At 46.9% G+C, this 18,902-nt stretch overlaps 1 protein-coding gene across 1 annotated transcript; it reads left to right on the top strand.

Moving 5' to 3' along the window:
• Positions 1-10,344: 10,344 nt before the first annotated feature.
• LOC144168106 (uncharacterized) lies at positions 10,345-18,577 on the top strand. The gene is made up of 3 exons (XM_077697170.1): positions 10,345-10,477; positions 14,254-14,526; positions 17,354-18,577. The coding sequence occupies exons 1-3, from the start codon at positions 10,466-10,468 to the stop codon at positions 18,575-18,577; spliced, it is 1,509 nt and encodes a 502-aa protein (XP_077553296.1). The 5' UTR covers positions 10,345-10,465.
• Positions 18,578-18,902: the final 325 nt, after the last annotated feature.

Below are 18,902 nucleotides of genomic sequence, written 5' to 3'. Positions count from 1 at the left end.
GACATGACAGGGTCCTTGCCAGTTCCTGCTGTACTCATCGTAGTGTTCATAGGTTCAATAGGTTCACAGGTGAAATTTTTTACATTTTGTGAAACATCCGGCAATCATCGTTACGATTTTGCACGCGTTGTGCTGTAAAGTCATTTACCATGCATAAAAAGTCTCCATGCGCTTACAAACTATGGAAATATGGAAAAAGTGACATTGTGCTTTTCCAGATGCAGAGCAGAGATTTTTCATAACGCCTACATTTACGGGAGTCAGACTTTGGTGGTTCTTGAAGCACTGTGTTCCCCTGAGAGACATTCCGACGGTCGCTTGATTTATTTCTTAAGTCAGAATCCAAACTGATAGGACATTTTCCAATAAAACAAGTACATGATCGAGAATTTGAAATGCCCTTTAACAGCATCAGCTTCTTTGAAAGCAAGAAAAATCTGAAAGCAGGACATATGTAAGCAAGAGCTTCATCAAAGCATCACTGGTGATATATAACGCCGCAATGCGCTCCTATTTACAATAATATTGGCTGGCATCTTGAAAACACTTACATGTTTTCACGAATGTAGAACCGGTATTGCTTTTTATGTTGGGTCATTTTCTGACCGTCCGCTCTTTCACCAGGTGTACGGCTCTTTCTGTGTTTAACTCTAGAGAACTCCCTCTGAAATGTTGCTTGATACTGACAGCTATTCTTGAAGATTTGGGGCGTAAGTTTCCAACAGACTGCAGAAGCATGCTTCGGAAACCTACTTGTGATCTCCTGTTTAGAAGATGACGAAAACCTAACGGCACTCAGTGCAGATGTTTTGAATGTAGACATAATCCCTCCAACTGCGAAAATGTTTATCTCGTATCGAGGATACGCTCATTAGTTGTGGTGTAGCCATATGTGACTTTCTTTTGGTTAATGCGTTGTATATAAATCTTCAACAATCATTAAAGAATCTGTATGAACGGCTGAACTTTGTTTAAATTTGCTTTTCAGGGTGCTCTGGCGTTTTCATCAATTTTGAAAATGTTAGTAACAAGCTCAAACATAAAACATTGTGGCAGTGTATTTATTGTTAATTCCCCATTTACGACGTTTGTGCAGAATGTGCTGTAATTTACGCATGACGTCTATTGCTGTATATTTGAGCGAGCATGATAACAACCAGAACAAAACGAACAGTCACTCATTCAAATGTTTTAAACATTGTGTACTATTTTTGTGTCCTCTCATCGGTCATCGTTGTATTATGTTCGAATAAAAGCTAACCTAGAAGCTGTGAGGCCTCTTGCTTATTTCATATAACTTATCTCGTTCAATCGATGACTTTTACATTAGACCTTACTTTTCAAAAACATCTATTCACAATTCCTCGCGCAGCTTAAAAAGCATGTCGCTCGTAGTATCGGACTTCTAAAGAGCATTACTACTCGTTGGCATAGCTTAAGAGAGGAGGAGAGGATACGCTTGATCCATACCTTCGTCGCGAGCAGGATCACGTACTCTCTTCCGTACCTCCACGCCAGCCCTATTGAGCTCTAAAAAATCAATCGCCTCATCCGATAAGCTTACAAAGTGGCGCTGAAAATATTCCTGCACACATTTACTGTCAGACAGGAACACCTGCGGGAGGATAACACGTCAGGAGAGCTCGTAGACGCGCACCTTTCTGCTCACGTAGCCCGTGTAGCGACTACTCCTACAGGATGAAACATTCTTGACAGACTTGGCCGCAATATCTCGACAGGGTTAGACCGGAATGTCTCCATCCCGCATGCCAACCACGTTCAACTCATAGTTCGGCCTCTACCCTGCAGTGTGCATCCAGCATATAACGTGGGCCGAAGAACACAACTGTCACGGGAACTGGAGAAGCGTCTTCCAATCCGCTCAGATATTCACGACGCGGACACTGCTGAACACCGTCATCATCACGCATATGCCATCTCCGTTGTCAACACGCCCGGCACCTTTCCTATGAACTCCCTCACCGCGAACACCGCCATACTGGAGAGGCGGAGGAGGTGGCAATAGTGCTAGCGCTGTACGCGGGCCGTCCACCAATCTCATATTTAAAAATATACAATAATTAGGAAGGTTTAAAATTTTCAATGTGAGACTATAATTGCAGACGGCATTGTCTTGTTCAGTCAGAGCGGGCAGGGTTTGCAGCGCATGCTCTACCAATTGCGCCCGGCAAGTATGATTGTAGGCATAAAAATAAACACGAAAAAATTCAAGGTAATGTCGAATGATCACGCCAAGGTACATCACATCCACGTAGGCTATTGCGTCTTGGAAGCAGTTACCAAATACGTATTCCTTGGGAAAGTCATAGCTGCTGATCCAAACCATGAACTGGAAATTACCCGCAGAATAAGCACGGGTTGTGCTTCCTTTGGTAATAACAAGGACATCCTGACTGGTAAGCTTCCTCTGTCACTCAAAAATCTTGTATTTAATAAACCCGTTCTTCCAGTAATGACTTACGGGGCAGAAACTTGGGGTCTCACCAAGCGACTTGAAAACAAACTTCGATCGGCACAACGGGCCATGGAACGCCGAATGCTAGGGGTCACGTTGAGGGAGAGGAAAACAGCTGCATGGATTAGAGAAGAAACCGAGGTTAGGACATTCTAGTTGAAATTAGGCGAAATAAATGGGCATGGGCTGGTCCCATAATGTGAGTGCGGGACAACAGGCGGATCATCCGTTTGACAGGGTGGCTGCCAATAGCCCGAAAATGCACTAGGGGTCGGCCGAGAACTCGCTGGAGATGAGCTATGAAAATTTGGGGAAAAACATGGACTCAGCTAGCAATCGATAGGCGTGGCTGGAAATCTTTGGAGAGGCTTTCATCCTGCAGTGGATACGAACATGCTTAGGATGATGATGATGATGATGATGATGATTCAAAAATAGATTGATTGATTGATTGTGGGGTTTAACGCGCCGACGCAACGTAGGCGATGAGGCGCGCCGTAGTGGAGGGCTCCGGATTAATTTTGACCACCTGGGGATCTTTATCGTGCGTCGAAATCTCGTACACACGGGCGTTTTTGCTTTTCGCCTCCATCAGAAAAGCGGCCGCCGCGGCCGGGAATCGAACCCGCGACCTCGTGCTCAGCAGCGCAAATGATTCAAAAATAGCCGTTCAGACTTTGGCTCGTGGTCTTATCTTCCCACTCGCCCTAAAAACGTTGGCTGAAAATTCCCCAGGTTTTCTGGTAGAACTAATCTGGAGCGAGGCTCATGACGGAAAATGAGGCATCCCATGCTGTCCCCCTAAAGCCCACAATTCGAGCTGTCCCCATCCTCGTTCCCTATCATGGGGCCAGGTACGCCTGGGACAGCCTAATAACTTACCACCACATGGTCAATCACTACCACCTTGACCACCGCAGGTATCCTCCTGCTTATTTCTATCTCACATATGCGCTAAAAAAGGACAAGAAGAAAACTTCAGATTCACGCTCTCATTTGCCTGGGGGCGCTCCACCTGATCCCCCTCTCCTACCTCTTTCCCAATTATGCTACGTAAGGCACGCGCTCTATGTGTGGCTGTCGTAGTGACCCTTGTCTTTTAATTTTCTCCGACGAGCAGGGAGAGGGGGGGGGGCGCTGGGTAGCTCCTGAGTTGGAGATACAGCTCTTCCTCGCAGACGAGGTCAGGCTTGTGCCGGAGATCTGGACACTGCAGCACCCTCGACCCCTTAACTCTATCTACTGCAACCAATAAAAATTTGTTTTTTGTATTTTGTTTGTCAGGGTCAGTACTCTTCAATGCAGTTTCTGAATGTTTCAAGTTCTCCATATACCGCGTTGTACCTGACGTAAATCAAACCCTAAATCTTTTTTAGCGCTTTGTAGACACATCCATGCGCAACACAGATCTTTGTATTTGTCTGAGGAGGGCAACAAAAGAGAAAACAGTATGAAGAAGAAAGCCGGCGGATTTTTCAAACGCGTCCTAAATTCCGCGTTACATTTCAGCAATTATCCCTCGAAAATACTACCCTTTCCGACTGCGTAGGTAGCAAACTGTAAAAGCTGACTCCGCTTGTTATAAGCGTTCCAGAGGTGAAAAAAATTCGCCCACCTTTGCAGTTGAGACGCAACTACTGAGGATATCCGCGGCGATGGTGCGTGGTGTGTATTAGCTGTTACTTGGCTTTTCTTAGGACCGCCAATCTTATCGGTAAATCGGACGCTGATGCGCCCCATCTACTGATAATTTGGGCAAATGCTGTCTCTCTCAACTATGAGGACACCTGCTCGTCAGAGCATACGTCATCACTAGGCGCAGCCAATCCCCGAAGCTTGCCTCCTCACCTCAACATCGGTCCACTTTAACTAAGCCAACGCCCAAAGCCAACGTTCGCGCTACGATCCCAAAGGAACTGCCGAAAACCCCGAATTCAATGGTAGCGCAATCGGATATATGCCGGTTCCATAACGCGGGAACCCAGGTTCGATTCCGACAACGGGAAGCGTTTTTAACTGCGGAGCACTTTAGGGATCCGCTGTTTCGTCCTAGTTTGTTCGGGGTGACCATCTGACCATCTGACAATCGTAGTCCCGCGGCGTCACGCACCCGTCAGAGGCTTCGAAAAGATCACTGCTACCCCTGGCGAGGCACCCGGGTTGATCTCTGGTCGGGATCGAACGTGGCTCCCTCGCGTTGAGCTGCCGGTGTCAATCCCGTTGCGCAACAAAGACACGCCGTACTCATATGCAACGTGTAGGCGGTGATCGTCGCCCTACACCGTTGCAATACAGGCTGTCTTTGCTACTCCGCCAAGAAGTACAAATGTATACAAAATACGATAGAAATCATTAGTTAACGCAGAAATCCCCACAAAATAACGAAAACTCAATCCAGTGTCTTTTTATGGCCTTTGCAAGGGCTCCGGCATCCCCGCTTGACTACTTTCGCAATCAGCACCAGGCTGATACTAAAACTAGTCATGAGAGGGCGCCACAGACCCTCTGGCGAATCAGTGCTTCGCAGTTGACTGATTTCACGTTGAGTGGAACTGGGCTAATTTTTTATGTTTTTTTTTTAAGGCGGGCATTCCCCGTACTCGCTCGTCGGCTACTTGCCTCCTCGCTACTTTCCCTCACACTGCTTGTCCTAGCATTTTCCCCCCCTCCACTTTGCTGCGTCTTGTTTTGAGCAACGCCAGGCACGGATGGAACTCAAGTTTAAACAGCTCCCCTGTTAAAACCTAACCGAGACACTAGTCCTGAATCATCATTGGCATACATATTACTACCGTGAACTGCAGTGGGATTCGCTTTGTATATGTTGTGGCACCAGAGTGCGGTTATCTTTCACCGTGTGTGTTTCACGTGTAGCTCTCATTTTCACCTTTTGTCGCATGCCGCGCCAGAATATCTTGTTTAATCGGGCAATGGTACTTGTTCTCTTGTCATTATTTATCTATAGACTGTTCTTGAATGACCGAAAACGGTTTATATCTAATTGAATGGTTCTGGAAATGAGAGCCCTCTGAGATAAATGTCTGCCAACCAAACGACCCGGCATTAGATTCAGCAGAGGTCGCGCCGGCGCCTAGACCTCGTGGGGGCATTTCAATAGCTAGAGTAAGAAACAATTTCAGAAGATGGCAGCGAACAGCGGAATGAACCGGAAATTCAATAGACTTGAGCACACCTCCACCCTGTTTGTTGTCGGGTCAGCCAGATGGGAGACGATTAGTGGGAGACGGGGCCGGGAGAAAGAAGAGAGGCGTTCAATTGTCAGGGGTGGCTGAATACTACCGTCTTACGACGACACTAACAGCAACGTGAGCAGATACGGAACCAATCTTCTAATTTGTTGCTCGGCACAAGTTCGCCCTAATAAATGTTATTTGGAAAAAGAACATTGTGTCATTTTTGCTACCTTGCATTTCGTGAAGGGTGGGGTAACCCTTTGTGACTCATTCGCCTTTGCAAGGTACCAGGCGAGTTCAACTATAGTCAGACAATGGCCCCACCATCCCCCTCAGAGTTTGGTATTCTGGTGAACCACTTCATGAAAGTATACCACGAGACCGTGGTGAATAACGCAGCCATCATGAGGAACGAGGCGAGCCATCCCGCAGTTATTCAGCAATAGTGGAAGGTATACCCGCCATTTAAGGGGTCGCCTTCGGACTAAACTGATTAATGGTTCGAGACTCCAGAAGCAGTGGAGGTGTTTACTTGGCGGGACGAGGACGGAACCCTTATGGAAGCGTCTTTTTATAAAGCTTTTCAGAGTCCACTCGTATTTTGTTTGTAAACCATGAGTGCTCCCTGACGAAGTGGGCGTTATAGCAGACGGAGATTTCGGAAACGGTTACTGCCGTACGAAAAACACAACTGACCTGTTACTGCAGCCGCGCCGCGCGCGCCGCACCCGAGATAAGGGGTTCGCGTGTTCGTTAACAAGGTGAGGTCGTTGCGGTCCTCACAAACACGTCATCACCGACGAAAAGAAACTCAGGTATGTTATGAGAGATTCTCAACAAGAACTTTTCGAGGTACGTATCCACAACCCCTCTTCACACCCCCTCCCGCCGCAGATTGGATACGAATTCAGTATTAATGCTGACACGATAAAGACTCTCGTCCGGCTTTCAAGGTAAATATGCCCGACAAATTCGCCCCGTCAGTGTTAACCACGCTGACTTGCTTGGAATCTCCTCGGATTCTCAATGCGAGACCCTGCCCAGTTTGATTAATTAATTAATTAATTAATAATTGATTGATTGATTGGTTGATTGATTGATTAATTGATTGATTGATTGATTGATTGCTTGATTGATTGATTGATTGATTCATTCATTCATTCATTAATTTATTCATTCATTCATTCATTACTTATGGGGTTTAACGCACCGACGCTACTCAGGCGATGAGGCGCGCCGTGGTGGAGGACTCCTGGATAATTTTAACCAGCTGGAAGCCCTTCGAGCTCTGATAGGCAAAGAACCAAAAAAATGTATCCCATAAGTTGCCTTCAAAAAGTTGCCTCAGGGATCCCCCAGGGGATCCGGCAAGTATTGCAACGAGAACTAGACACAGCTCCATCACCGGAAGCACCGCGTGATCCCCAAGCTAATGCCTATGGCGTACGCCGCTGCTATCCGTCGCCCCCTAACCACCAGTACCCCGTCGCTAGGAAGCTCCGTACAGTCGCCCATTGTCGCCTGTCCGACTGCATGCGGCCACACTATTCCTTCTCAGGAAGATGGACGTCTTTCGAACTCCAAATCATCGTTCGCAGAGGTTCAACTTTGGGGAAGCAGGCCATGTCTACTCTCGCTGCAGCTATAAACGACTTGGCACCTGATGTTGGTCTGTCGACGCGCCACACGCGCCCCATGCCCCACCAGCGCCTGAGTAATCTTGACGAATACTCTCGAACACAAACCGAGTTTGTGCCGCTTAGAACCGCTTTTAAACCCCACCGCCACGGTACTGCTGATTTGGCAATGGGAAGGTCCCCGTAAGCAGCAGTTCCAGGATGAGATGTTGCTCTACATTAATAAAACGAAAAACTAGCTGCGGCGTAGCTCAGCTACCATGAATGTACAAACCGCAAGCTTGGCTTAGCCTAGTTAAGTCTTGTTTTCAATTGTTTAACCTTTCATTTAGCTGTGATGATCATAGTTAGGTGTACACTCATCGTGGAGACAGGTATGTGCCCAGGTGGGTGGCTGGACATGATTGTGATTAGGCCTGGGTAGACACACACTTCTTCTGTGTCGTACGCTAGCTTCGCATGCTTGGCATTGCAGACCCTCTCTAGTGAAGCCGCTTGCCGTGAGATATGCGCGGGGTGGTCAGACTCCCCTTGCCGACGACGGCTCAAAGCCTGCTGCTCCCGCGCAACCATCAAGGGAGACAGCCTAGCCTCCGTCTTATTCATGGCCAAGCTCGCATGCGTGCGGCTAGTCACGTGTCGAGGCAGCGACCCAGCTGCGGAGGCCGCATGCGCCTGCCAAGCCGCCGGCGGCGGCGGCGGATAGCGCGCATGGTGGGGGCGCAGCTCGGCGCCGCCAATCATGTGCTGCGTTGCCAAGGCTACGGCGCAGGTGCGGTAAAATAAAGGTCTAATTTCTGGTGACAGCGAAACGCGTCCAGACTGCGTTAGTAAAATTTTTGCTTCAAAACTGCCCAACGACACAACGATGCACCGAGGAACAAGACCCATGATGCGTCCATACCCCGACGCACCGGTGCAGCCACGAACATGACAACGACTATCGGAAATGGATTGTTAGTGTGCACCAGCCATGATAAAATGCCCTTATGCAAGCTGTCTCCAAAACAGCCATGCCCAGCGTACAGTTATTCATCAATTGCAATGACGTAGTGACGCTGACAAGCACGGGCGCCGACTACTCTGTGTTGAGCGGATAATTTGCGTCGAAGCTGAAAAAAGACACCCAGCCTTTCTCCGCGATCGCCCTTATAGCCCTGGTGCGCATCGGTAAGAAAGGTTAAAGTTAATATTCAAGGCGCAACCTTGAAAATGAGTCCCAGAACAGAACTATAAAAAACTAGCCTCATAAGAAGCTTTGTTGTAGAAAACGGTTTGGTTATACCCTTCTACCAAAACCCCAAGTGAGCATAAATGTGCGCCTTTAGCTACGCCCGGTTCTTCGCACATAATTACGGCCAAATGTTTGTTTAAAAAAAGATCTGCAGAGAGCAGAAGAATTGCCTACTATTTTTTTGAAATTGCCTGCAAGGAAAGTTTCCTTTTGTTTCTTGCCAGTTATGTAGATTTACTTTATTGTAGCGATTAAGTTCATTTACTCGGCTAATTATGCATTTGACCGGAAGTTCAATGCGTAGACCAGGGTTGGTCCGTTTTTCCGAGTTTTTTTTTTAAATTTGTGTTGCAGTCGTTCTTTTCTAGGATTCCGTGTGTTAGTCTTCGTTTCTGAAGATGTATAAAATTCGTATTTTTTTATTTTGTTAATTCGTTTTCCCAATTTGTATTGCTCTTGTTTTCTATATTTTGGTTTCTCAGAATTCCGTTCTACCAATTTCCTATTTACGCTAATATAGAGATATACTCTGTTACTTCCGCTTATTATGTATTTTGGTGCAAATGCAAAACATATCCTGGTTGGCCAGTTTTCGGTATTCTTTGGTTTCAGATTTAGTTCCCAGTTTTGCTTTATATGATTTCCAAATTCGGTCTTCGGTATTCGGAGTAGGTGTATCGGATGCATGTTTCCCCGGCGCCAAGTTCACGTTCTATATTTGATTTGTTTGTAGTTTTAATTTTTATTTTTTTGGTTTTTCGCAATTCCTTTGAACGGATTATCTCCATTTACGTTATTGTAACAATTAAACCTGTTACTACTGACATTTCTACATTGCAATGAAGAGCGTTACACGGTCACCCAATTTTCGTTGTTTTTTATGGTTGTTTCAATGTAGCCTTCGTTTTATATTAGCGATACCGGGGATGTATATATTTCGTTTTGTTTTGTTACTTCTCTAGAATTCTTATTTTTTATAATTTCTAACATGGTTTCTCGAAAATCCTCCGACCAATTCTCCTAGTTTACGGTACTACAACGTGGACAGGTCTTACCTTCCCTACTATGCTTTTTTGTGAAAACGCAGAGCGTTATACTATCCTGGCTGTGGGGTAGCCATCAAAGAATGCTATGAGTTAATAAACCAAAGGCCACCAGAAGCACCGAACTGCACGCCGCCAACAGTACATGCATGCAAGCACACGCAAGCCTAAATTTTGTTGGGGAAAATGTCTAAGTGTTTTGCTTCATGCCCTCGCGGAACATTTTTCCAACCTTGTTTCTCGAGGAGAGTCGCGGGGCCTTCGAGCTTTGCAAAGGACGAACACGCAAATAGCTTTCCCCATTTATCCTTTGTGTGTGCGTTTTTCTTTTTGCCTCATAAAAAGCGGCAGCTTGTTCCGCGAATTAGGGTTGCGTTGATGCGAGGCACTTGACTCGCGTCCTTACAACACTGATGCTGCACGCTAGCACCCACGAAATCCCCCGGGAAACAAAAAAGAACGAAATAAAATCAACGTGTGTGGCTTCCGCCGTCACAAGGCAAACCAGAACGAGGCCTTTCGTTTTGGCAATTACTTACTCGCGCCTAAACGGCGTGATAACGAACGAAAGGGCAACGAGTGAGTGAAGGGTGTTGACAGCATCTTAACGCAACATTGTCACGTGTCCCCTTGCGGCACTGCTGGGCGTAAGAACCTCCAGAAAAAAAAAGGCGAGAGTGTGAGGAAGGGCCTTGTTTTCTTCGGGTATATAAGCTAGTGCGAGTGAAGATGTTCTTCCTACAGCATCCGTTGATAACACTCCATCCTTGCCTTGTTAACCGCCGCAAACGTTTGGTCTTAAGGCAAACGAATACACCAGCCACGGCTACCGAAGTGTGAAGCTCTCCTTGGAAGTATAGGCGACAACGTGGGGTAAAACCATGCTCAGAAAGGTAAGAGCTCGATTCAGTCTGGACCTCAAGTTTACAGATTTTTTGTTGCTTTTGAATATGGACGTTCTAAAAGACAAAAAACATCGACGCAAATAGACACTGAACTAAAACATCTGAAGTTTGTATAAGAGGCGATGTTTAAGGTACAGCGCATATATCGCACTATTCACACATTTCGCGGGTATTTAAAGCCAATCTAATCTAATATCTAATGTTTAATGTTATGTAATCTAAATGTCTAATGTTTACTTTTGCAGTTGACAACAACCGAAAGTAATACTCGCACTTATGGAAGCCTCAAAAACTACTACAATGATGCACATCATTTGTAGTGCTGTTTTATTGTCGCAGCCTTTTGAGGCCTCTTCTGTGAGATGCCAGCATCAGAGTCGGTGTTTCCGGAATGATTATGACGGTATCACAAATACCATTCGCTGAGACGGCAAGATACCTAAGCAGAATCTTTAAGTAACTCCTCAGGAGAGCCGGCCAGTGCCGTTAGAAACTCGCGACCAATGCCCATTTGCCTGCGACGTCAATACACCTAATATTACCGCCTTTTCACGTGTATAACCCACCCCTGCATATAATAGCACCCCACTTTCAGCCTGCTGGAAAAAAAATCCCCTGGTATTGCCCGCCCATTTCATGCAGGAAAGTCTGCACCAAATCTACTACTGAAGGAAGCCATTACGTACTATGTAGAGAGAAATGGCGTTTATTTAGCAACTCGACTACACTTACTGCAAGGCGAAAGTCCCAATTCGCTCATGGTCACTGCTGTCGCAAGACCTATCACTTGCGGAATCGCTGCCATGGAAGGCTTAGTCAGTGTTACTGCGCAGGAGCTTCACGGCACAACGCGCATTGCCGTGAAGCTGCACTATGGAAAAAAAAGTCCCGCGTATTATTCGCACTCCTACTTTGCCACTGAAATTTTCGCATTTTTGGGGCAGGTTTTACGTTCGAAATACGGTGTCTCTCGTACGCACAAAGGGGAATTATCAAGTGACGTTGGCAGCGTCATAATTTCACGGCCGGTCTACCACTTTCTGCTGGTTGTGGCATCAACATACCAAACCCCAGTTCTCACATACCACTGAGGCATTTGTCCAGTAACCTGACAGTCGCCGTCAGAAACTCGTTGCAGGTAAATATTATGAGTGACGCTGAGACGTTGCGTAAGGGTGGGTATGTATTTATAACAATACAAAACCAGTGATTGATGTACAAAAATGCACACAGAGGAAACCATTATCCAGTTGAATTTTAAAGAACCAGAGGTACAAAATAAGATTCTCTACAACTACACAAAGCAAGCCCGCGATAACGCTGCACCAGAGAGCTCGCCTAGCCTAGCTCGGAGTGTCCTCCTCATCGTTCCCGAGTGAGTCGCTAAGCGCTCAAAAGGTCCCGCCCTCAACCTGCAGCAGGCTGTCTCACTCACAGGGCCAATTTACATCAACGTTGCCGCCTGTAACGCAAGATAGGGGTCTCTGATTTTGTTATGCTAGAGTTCACGTCGTAGCTCGCCCGTTTTGAATGTGTTTTCTGATATTTGTGGCCTTAGTTTTCACTAGAACCAATGGTATACATCCCAAGAATCTCATTTTTTCAGGCGGAAGTCTGGGATGTCTGATTTGTGCACGCGTGTTGTGAGGTACGAAATATCTTGTAAAAAAGTAAGGAGAGCCGGCGAGCGTACGACGGGAAAAAAAACAGCAGTGGCGGATAAGCGGGTGCCGCGCGCGCATTAAGAACCTACTTAAAAGTCTAACGTACCGCAGGGGGCGTACAGGAGCCTACTGGCAATGGCGAGCGCGCGAAGCGAGCTTCGCAGGGTGCTATTCCAGGGGCTGGTAAAATGGTAAAGACAGCGGCGGGTAAGTTCAACAGAAGGTTCAGTAGCACATCAACAGAAGCGCCAACTAGGCGTTGCTCTTCGCATTCATATAAAGTTCAAAGCAGCCCCCCTAATGTTTGTTCTGGCGCAGTTGACCTGAAATTGCCGTACCATCAACGCGTTCAGTTCTGCCAAATGGAGTTTAGTGTGTGTCGGGTGCTCGCTGGGGGTGTTGGTAGAACCGTACTTTGGAGCCCATTTGCTATTCAAATATGCAAATAATCAAAGAAAAAACCATAAAACATGATCTGCGTACCTTGCGTGTAACGCTATCTAGTTATACCGAGATCACACCCTGCATCGGCAACCATTTAGTAGATCAAGCTCTGGTCAGGACTACGTGACGCGCCCTGTAGATGCCCACACGACGCCAATACAGCGTTGTTGCTTCTTACCTTCCCCAGAGGCATGCCTTAGCTACCGCAAACCATAAATCAGTGACCCTGATTGATTTATTTATTGATTATGAGGTTTAACTTGCCGACGCAACTCAGACGATGAAGCGCGCTGTAGTCAAATTAGTTTATGTCAAATTAGTTTATGTTCACCGGAGCATAATGGTTGCTCCAGCCATTTTAAACACACTAGCTTACACCACAATGAAAAAAAATTCCCTCGCACTTCCCCGAGGGGGAGAGTGTGTAAATGCGCATGCACGGTTGTTGATTGCGCGATTACGGTGGATATCGTGATCTTGGAGTGGAGAGGAGGCGCCCAACACCCGCAGTCACTGAGCGGAGAGAGGAGGAGGAGAGTAGCGCCCGCCGTTACGACGAAGGCTACACGAGCGCCCTCACGCGTCGGAATGCGGAGCGCCCGCTACGCGAGCGAGAGCTCTCCCGCCCGAAGTGGAGAGGAGGCGCCCAGCACCCGCAGTCACTGAGCGGAGAGAGGAGGAGGAGAGTAGCGCGCGCCCATCTCCCCCCGTTGCTAGGGAAGACGAGTAGGAAGACGAGGAGCGCGCGCACCCGCAGCTGTTGCTATGCGGACAACGGCGGCGGACGATTCAGGCTCGCTTAAGAAGTGCATTCGCCCTTAAAAAATTGGCGCAGCTTGAAGTAGTGGTGCAAGGCTTAAGAAACCGCAAAGCTGGCGGCCCCTCTTCTTTCGTTCGTGACCCGGCTATTGAACCTCGCATGGATTTCCGAACTTGCCGCTGAAAGTTCCTCACGAATGCAGGCCCGGATAGTTTTGTCCGGAGCTTTTTACATCTATCCCAAAGTAAACCGCGTTATCACTCGCTAGAAGTCGAGGCAACAGGCTTCGCGAACTCGGCGTCTGCTTGGCTTGCGCGCCCCACTGGTGCGGCCCGTACCCATGGAGAAGGCCTTGGATAGATTGACCACCAGGTTTTCCTAGTTTATTTCTATGCTACGGTGAATTGTTCGAAGAGGGCCGTCACAATACACACGGAGGTGGACCTGAGTCGGGTGCCGGAATCCTTCTTCATGGAGCACCGTCGAGAACGTAGCCCCATCTTTCGGTCAAGCGGAGTATCTTTGTTTGGCGTGACGGGCATTATTGCCGGTCGTTCCGAGCCCCCAATATCTCCGCAGTTAATACGCACGAAACACGAGTGCGCCGCGGCAGCTTGCAACCCGCACCAGCATTATTAAATCCAAAGCCTTGAATCCATTCTAAACCCTGATGCCACATTCGTCTTTTCAGATAGCTCACCACCACAAGTGTAACACCTGAAAAAACGTGCCGCGCTCCCTCCCCTAAGTTGCCGCCTAAATATTGAATACTTACGTTATGCGAATTTTAGCACGCATCCCCGTCTTGGATTTATATCGCAAAATCCGTAATCGGCAGCTATTCAATGACTAATTACGATTCGCTTATCGCTGTTCGTACGATTTCTCATTCGCAGGTTCTCATTCTATGCCTCGCCTCGACAGCGTACTCTCAAGGTTACGGTCGCCCTGACTTGAGTGACTTCGATGGCGTTGAAGTACCCGCAGGGCCCTCCACTCCTTCCCCAGCGGGTGTGCCTGTTACTCCCATCGCTCCCATCGCGCCTGCTGGAGCGGCATCGCCCCTTGCTCCGGCGGTCAACTTCGCCAGTGGGGCGCGGCCCACTTCGTTCGGACCCGGTCCTGGTGGAGCCGGTGCTGGAGTCGACACTTCAGGCTCACCTGGAGGGGTCGGTAACACCACGAAACAATCCCGAAAAGGAAAAGATAAGAGTAGAATGCAAACTTGGGCTAGTTGGCACATTACAAAAGGCAAAGTGCGCATAAAACGAGGACACAAGAGAAGACGACTAGACACACAGGGCTTCTGAAACGATATGACAAACGAGGGGTCCAAAACGTCTAAGTAGTTTATCTGCAGTCGTCCTGAAATTGAGATGTACCGTTTGTTGCGCATTCTGAGCGGTTGCCTGCTAGGCTTGGTTGTTCTTTATTTATTTATTTATTTATTTATTTATTTATTTATTTATTTATTTGTTTATAATATTTATAACATTAATTATTTATGTTTAAATACTGCAGTCTCTCTCAAGACTTTTGCAAGGTGGGTACAGGGAAGTAAATACAAATGCACACAAAATCAAAGCAAACCACAATAGAACATAAAACGCCGAACAATGAAAGACATGGTATTACAAATGCTTTTCAAATCCTGATAATGGCTGCTGTGTTACCGCTTCGTTAGCGAGGTCGTTCCATTCAACAAGATTTCTAGGAAAAAAAGGAATACTTGTAACAATTATTTTGAGGGATCAGAGAAGTTGTAGAAAATGCGTGGCGGAGTCTTGTACTATTACTGGATGAATATGTTAAAATACGGGAAAGGTCGATGAAGTAATTTAAAATAATTCATTAAAAGAAGTTCTTGATGCGGCGAATCCGGTTTCTTTCTGAGACCGCCCACATCTCTCTTTGTTCAAGGAGAGCTGATATTGAGGTTCGACAATATAAATTGTAAATAAATCTTACAGCCTTTGTTGCAAGTTTTCTAATTCAATAACATTAACATTTCGAATGGTGCGCAGATTACTATGGCGTACTTCACGATTTGTCGGATAATTGTATTGTAGGCAAGAAGGAGCACATTCGGGGCGGATTATTTTAAGGAACACCGTAGAAAGAATAAACTACGCAGTGATTTTGCTGTGATGTTGCCTATGTGTGTTTCCCAGGAAAGCTTGTTTGAAATTATAGGCCAAGGTAATTGTAGTCTTCTACTTCATTCAGACGAACGTTATTAGCGGTCTGTTGGTGCTTGAGGGGAACTTTTTTGTGGGTCATTTTCATAAAGGCAGTTCACAATGCAGTCATCTGCGTACAACTTAACACGATCAGAAAGGTCAAGACCTATATCGATATTATATAATAAAAGCAATAAAGGTCCCAGTACTGACTCTTGAGGGTCTCCAGAATCATCCGGTGTACAGTTTGAAAATGCATTATTGGTTGCAGCAAACTGACTTTGATTTCGTGGTTATGCTGAAATCCTGGCAAGTAATTTATCAATTTGTATAATATGTATAATAGGGAAGTTTGTCGAATGATTTTGTTTTAAAATATTTAATTATTACGACGGTATGCTTTCCTTCATTAATTGCCCTGGAAAAGTAACGAACGATTTCTCCTAGCTGAGTAGTGGTCGAGAAACCAGCCCGAAATCCGTGTCGCACATTTATTATTACCTCATGTTTTTCTAAATACTTAGGTACACGCTTGTAAATGATATATTCAAGCAGTTTAGATGACGTTGAAGTGAGTGAAACCGGGCAGTAATTTGGAACACTAGTTTTTTCTTTGCTTTTATGTACACGTTTGATTCTGGCCAGCCTCCTGTCCTCAGTTAAAGCGTCATAGTTTCCAGAATTTGTGAAAACAACATACAAATATTTCACGCACCATTCCGCGTATCTTTTAAACAAGGAATGCGTGATAGTGTCTGGCCCTGGAGATTTTCCTATATGAAGATGTAAAACTAAAATCAATATTCCAGGCTCAGAAATACTAACTCGAGAAATTGGCGGGGAGATTTAATATTAACGCAGGAAGAACACTATTGTCCTTTGTATACACTGCCGTGAAACAATATTTAAAGGCGGCGGCAATAATTTCATCGTCATGCAGACATTTTCCATGACGAACATGTAATGTGAGCAAGACGTCGAGGAAATGGTTCTGCAGAATCGCTCGATAATAAAACCCCTTATTTATAAGTTTTATCAAAAAAGCCTAACGCTTTGGCAATTATGTGTACATCTGTTTCCTTTTCATGCATCACAACGTACGAGCATACGGCAAACATGATATTTATGGGGCGGCGGTTAGCGTGAGAATTTGTTGCTGCATGACATTCGCTCAAGAAACAGGTTGGTCGGAGAAAGAGGAGAAATGGCATAGGGGAATATGCAAGAAACTTTGGTGGCTTGAAACTCGTTTATACCCCTCAGAATTCTTATCTCAGCAATAATTGCGATGTCGCAAGAGATTATGCATTGAAATTTATTGCAATGTTGGCATAGGTAATACGTGTTATTGCAAAGAGCACTTCGTGTGGATTAAAATCAAAACAAACTTCGTGAAGTTTGTTTTTTGAGGCATAATTATGAATGACATCAGGATATTTTCCGAATTCCGCCGGGAATCTCAGACATAATAAAAACAAAATATCTTCCATAGTGTAAGCTCAACGCCCTTTGAAATTATTTTAAGGACGAACTGTTATAAAGGACATAAAAATAACAATATTTCATTCATCAACGCCCTCTCGCACCAAGACACATTATGCCTGCTACAGCACACAAGCATTACAGTAAGTAACCATCAGTTCCCGTCCTTGTAGCTGCTGAAGGGTAACAACAATGTTGAATGAACCATGAACAAGGGCAAGGCACACTGTACACAAGGACGACACCGAGCTTCCACGATTATGAATGTTTTAGTCAAAGGTCAGACTACTTTATTAGTGCGAAAAATCAGTCACACTTGCTTCTCTCTTTACAGTCATGGCCACCTTACAGCTTCGGATACGATGTCACGGATGACTTCGGAACGCAACACTTCCACAACGAGCAGGCGGACACAACCAATGCCAAGACTGGCTCGTATGGTTATCGTGACCCCAATGGAATATTTCGTACCGTAAACTATGTAGCTGATGCCGGTGGCTTCCGCGCTATGATTGACACTAACGAACCAGGCACAGCTCCCGGAGCCAGCGCTGACGCCGTGTTTAACGCCAGGCCTGTGGTGCCCCCCACTCCCGGAGGGGAGGCCGGTTACACGCGCCCCGGTTACACTGGGGCCTTTGGCCCGGGAGGACTGGGTTCATTTGCGCCAAATTATGCTGGAGCCCGCTTTCCCGGATATGGTGGCGGGATAGCTGCGGGCTACGGCAGAGGTCCTGCGGGTTTCGCCGGAAGCTATGGAGGAGCCTATGCGGCTGGGTCCGGCCGTGGTTACCCAGGTGGGTATGGTGCGTATGGTGGAACCTATGGTTCCCGCTATGCTGGTGCTGCTGCTCCGGGCTACGCTGGTGCTGGTGCTCCTGGTTACGCCGGTGTTCCAGCGCCGGGTTACGCTGGCCCTGCACCTGCTGGCTTCGCGGGAGTAATCACACCCGGCTACGGCACAACTGTAGCCCCAGGCTACGCTGGGGCCTCAGGGTATGGCCGGGCAACTGGGAGTCCCATAGGAGGATATGAAGGAGCGTATGCGGCAGCGGCCGGCAGGGGTGGCTACCCTGGAGGATACAGCGGACTCTATGGTGCTGGCTATGGAGGTGGATATCCAGCGGGCTATGCCGGCGGCCTTGGAGGACGCTACGGAAGCGGGTTTGAAGGCAGTTACGGAGGCCCTGGTGTAGGACGTTACGGAGGCGGCTACGGTGGTGGCGGGGCACTCGGCTACGGAGCTGGTTATGCGGGTGCTCACCACGGAGGTATCTTCGGAGCTGGTTACGGGTCGGGTGCATTTGGAGCGGGAGGTTATGGTCACGGAGCTTACCATGGTGCAGGTGGTCACCACGCAGCTGGTGGCCCTCTTGGAGCCGGTGGCGTTTATCTAGGCACTGATGGCAACCTTGGAGCTGGTCTTCATCATGGTGCTGCTGGTCTTCATGGAGCTGGGGGACACCATGGGCCTGGGGTTCACCATGGTCTCGGAGGTCATCATGGCCCTGGAGGTCATCATGGCCAAGGCGTCGGTTTCAAAGCAGCTTCCAAATAGTCCGACAGCCGCATGTGGCCCGAGAACTTTGACATTTTTGTAGTCGCTGTGACGATTAATAAAAATGAGGAAGAAGAGAACTCCGAAAGAAATTTAATGGTGCTTTTCTTTCATTTCTCAGATTTTTCTATTATGTAAATGGTCTGTCAGCCTAAAAAACACTGCAAAAACTCAAAGAAACCCACCCCACTGCGTACTTCTTCAACTACGTATAGAAAGTGCTTAAAATGTATGGAATGTAAATAATATGCAGGTAGTACCGTAGAATATACTTATCACGACCGGCACGCTCAAAACAACAACTTCGCTTTTCCGCATGCTGGGA

Source organism: Haemaphysalis longicornis, unplaced genomic scaffold, assembly GCF_048455015.1.
Source record: "Haemaphysalis longicornis isolate Haplotype H1 unplaced genomic scaffold, Haemaphysalis longicornis Haplotype H1 scaffold_2, whole genome shotgun sequence".
NCBI lineage: Eukaryota > Metazoa > Arthropoda > Arachnida > Ixodida > Ixodidae > Haemaphysalis > Haemaphysalis longicornis.
The sequence above is the reverse complement of the archived record's forward strand: the minus strand, read 5'-3'. Positions and strand labels throughout refer to the sequence as shown.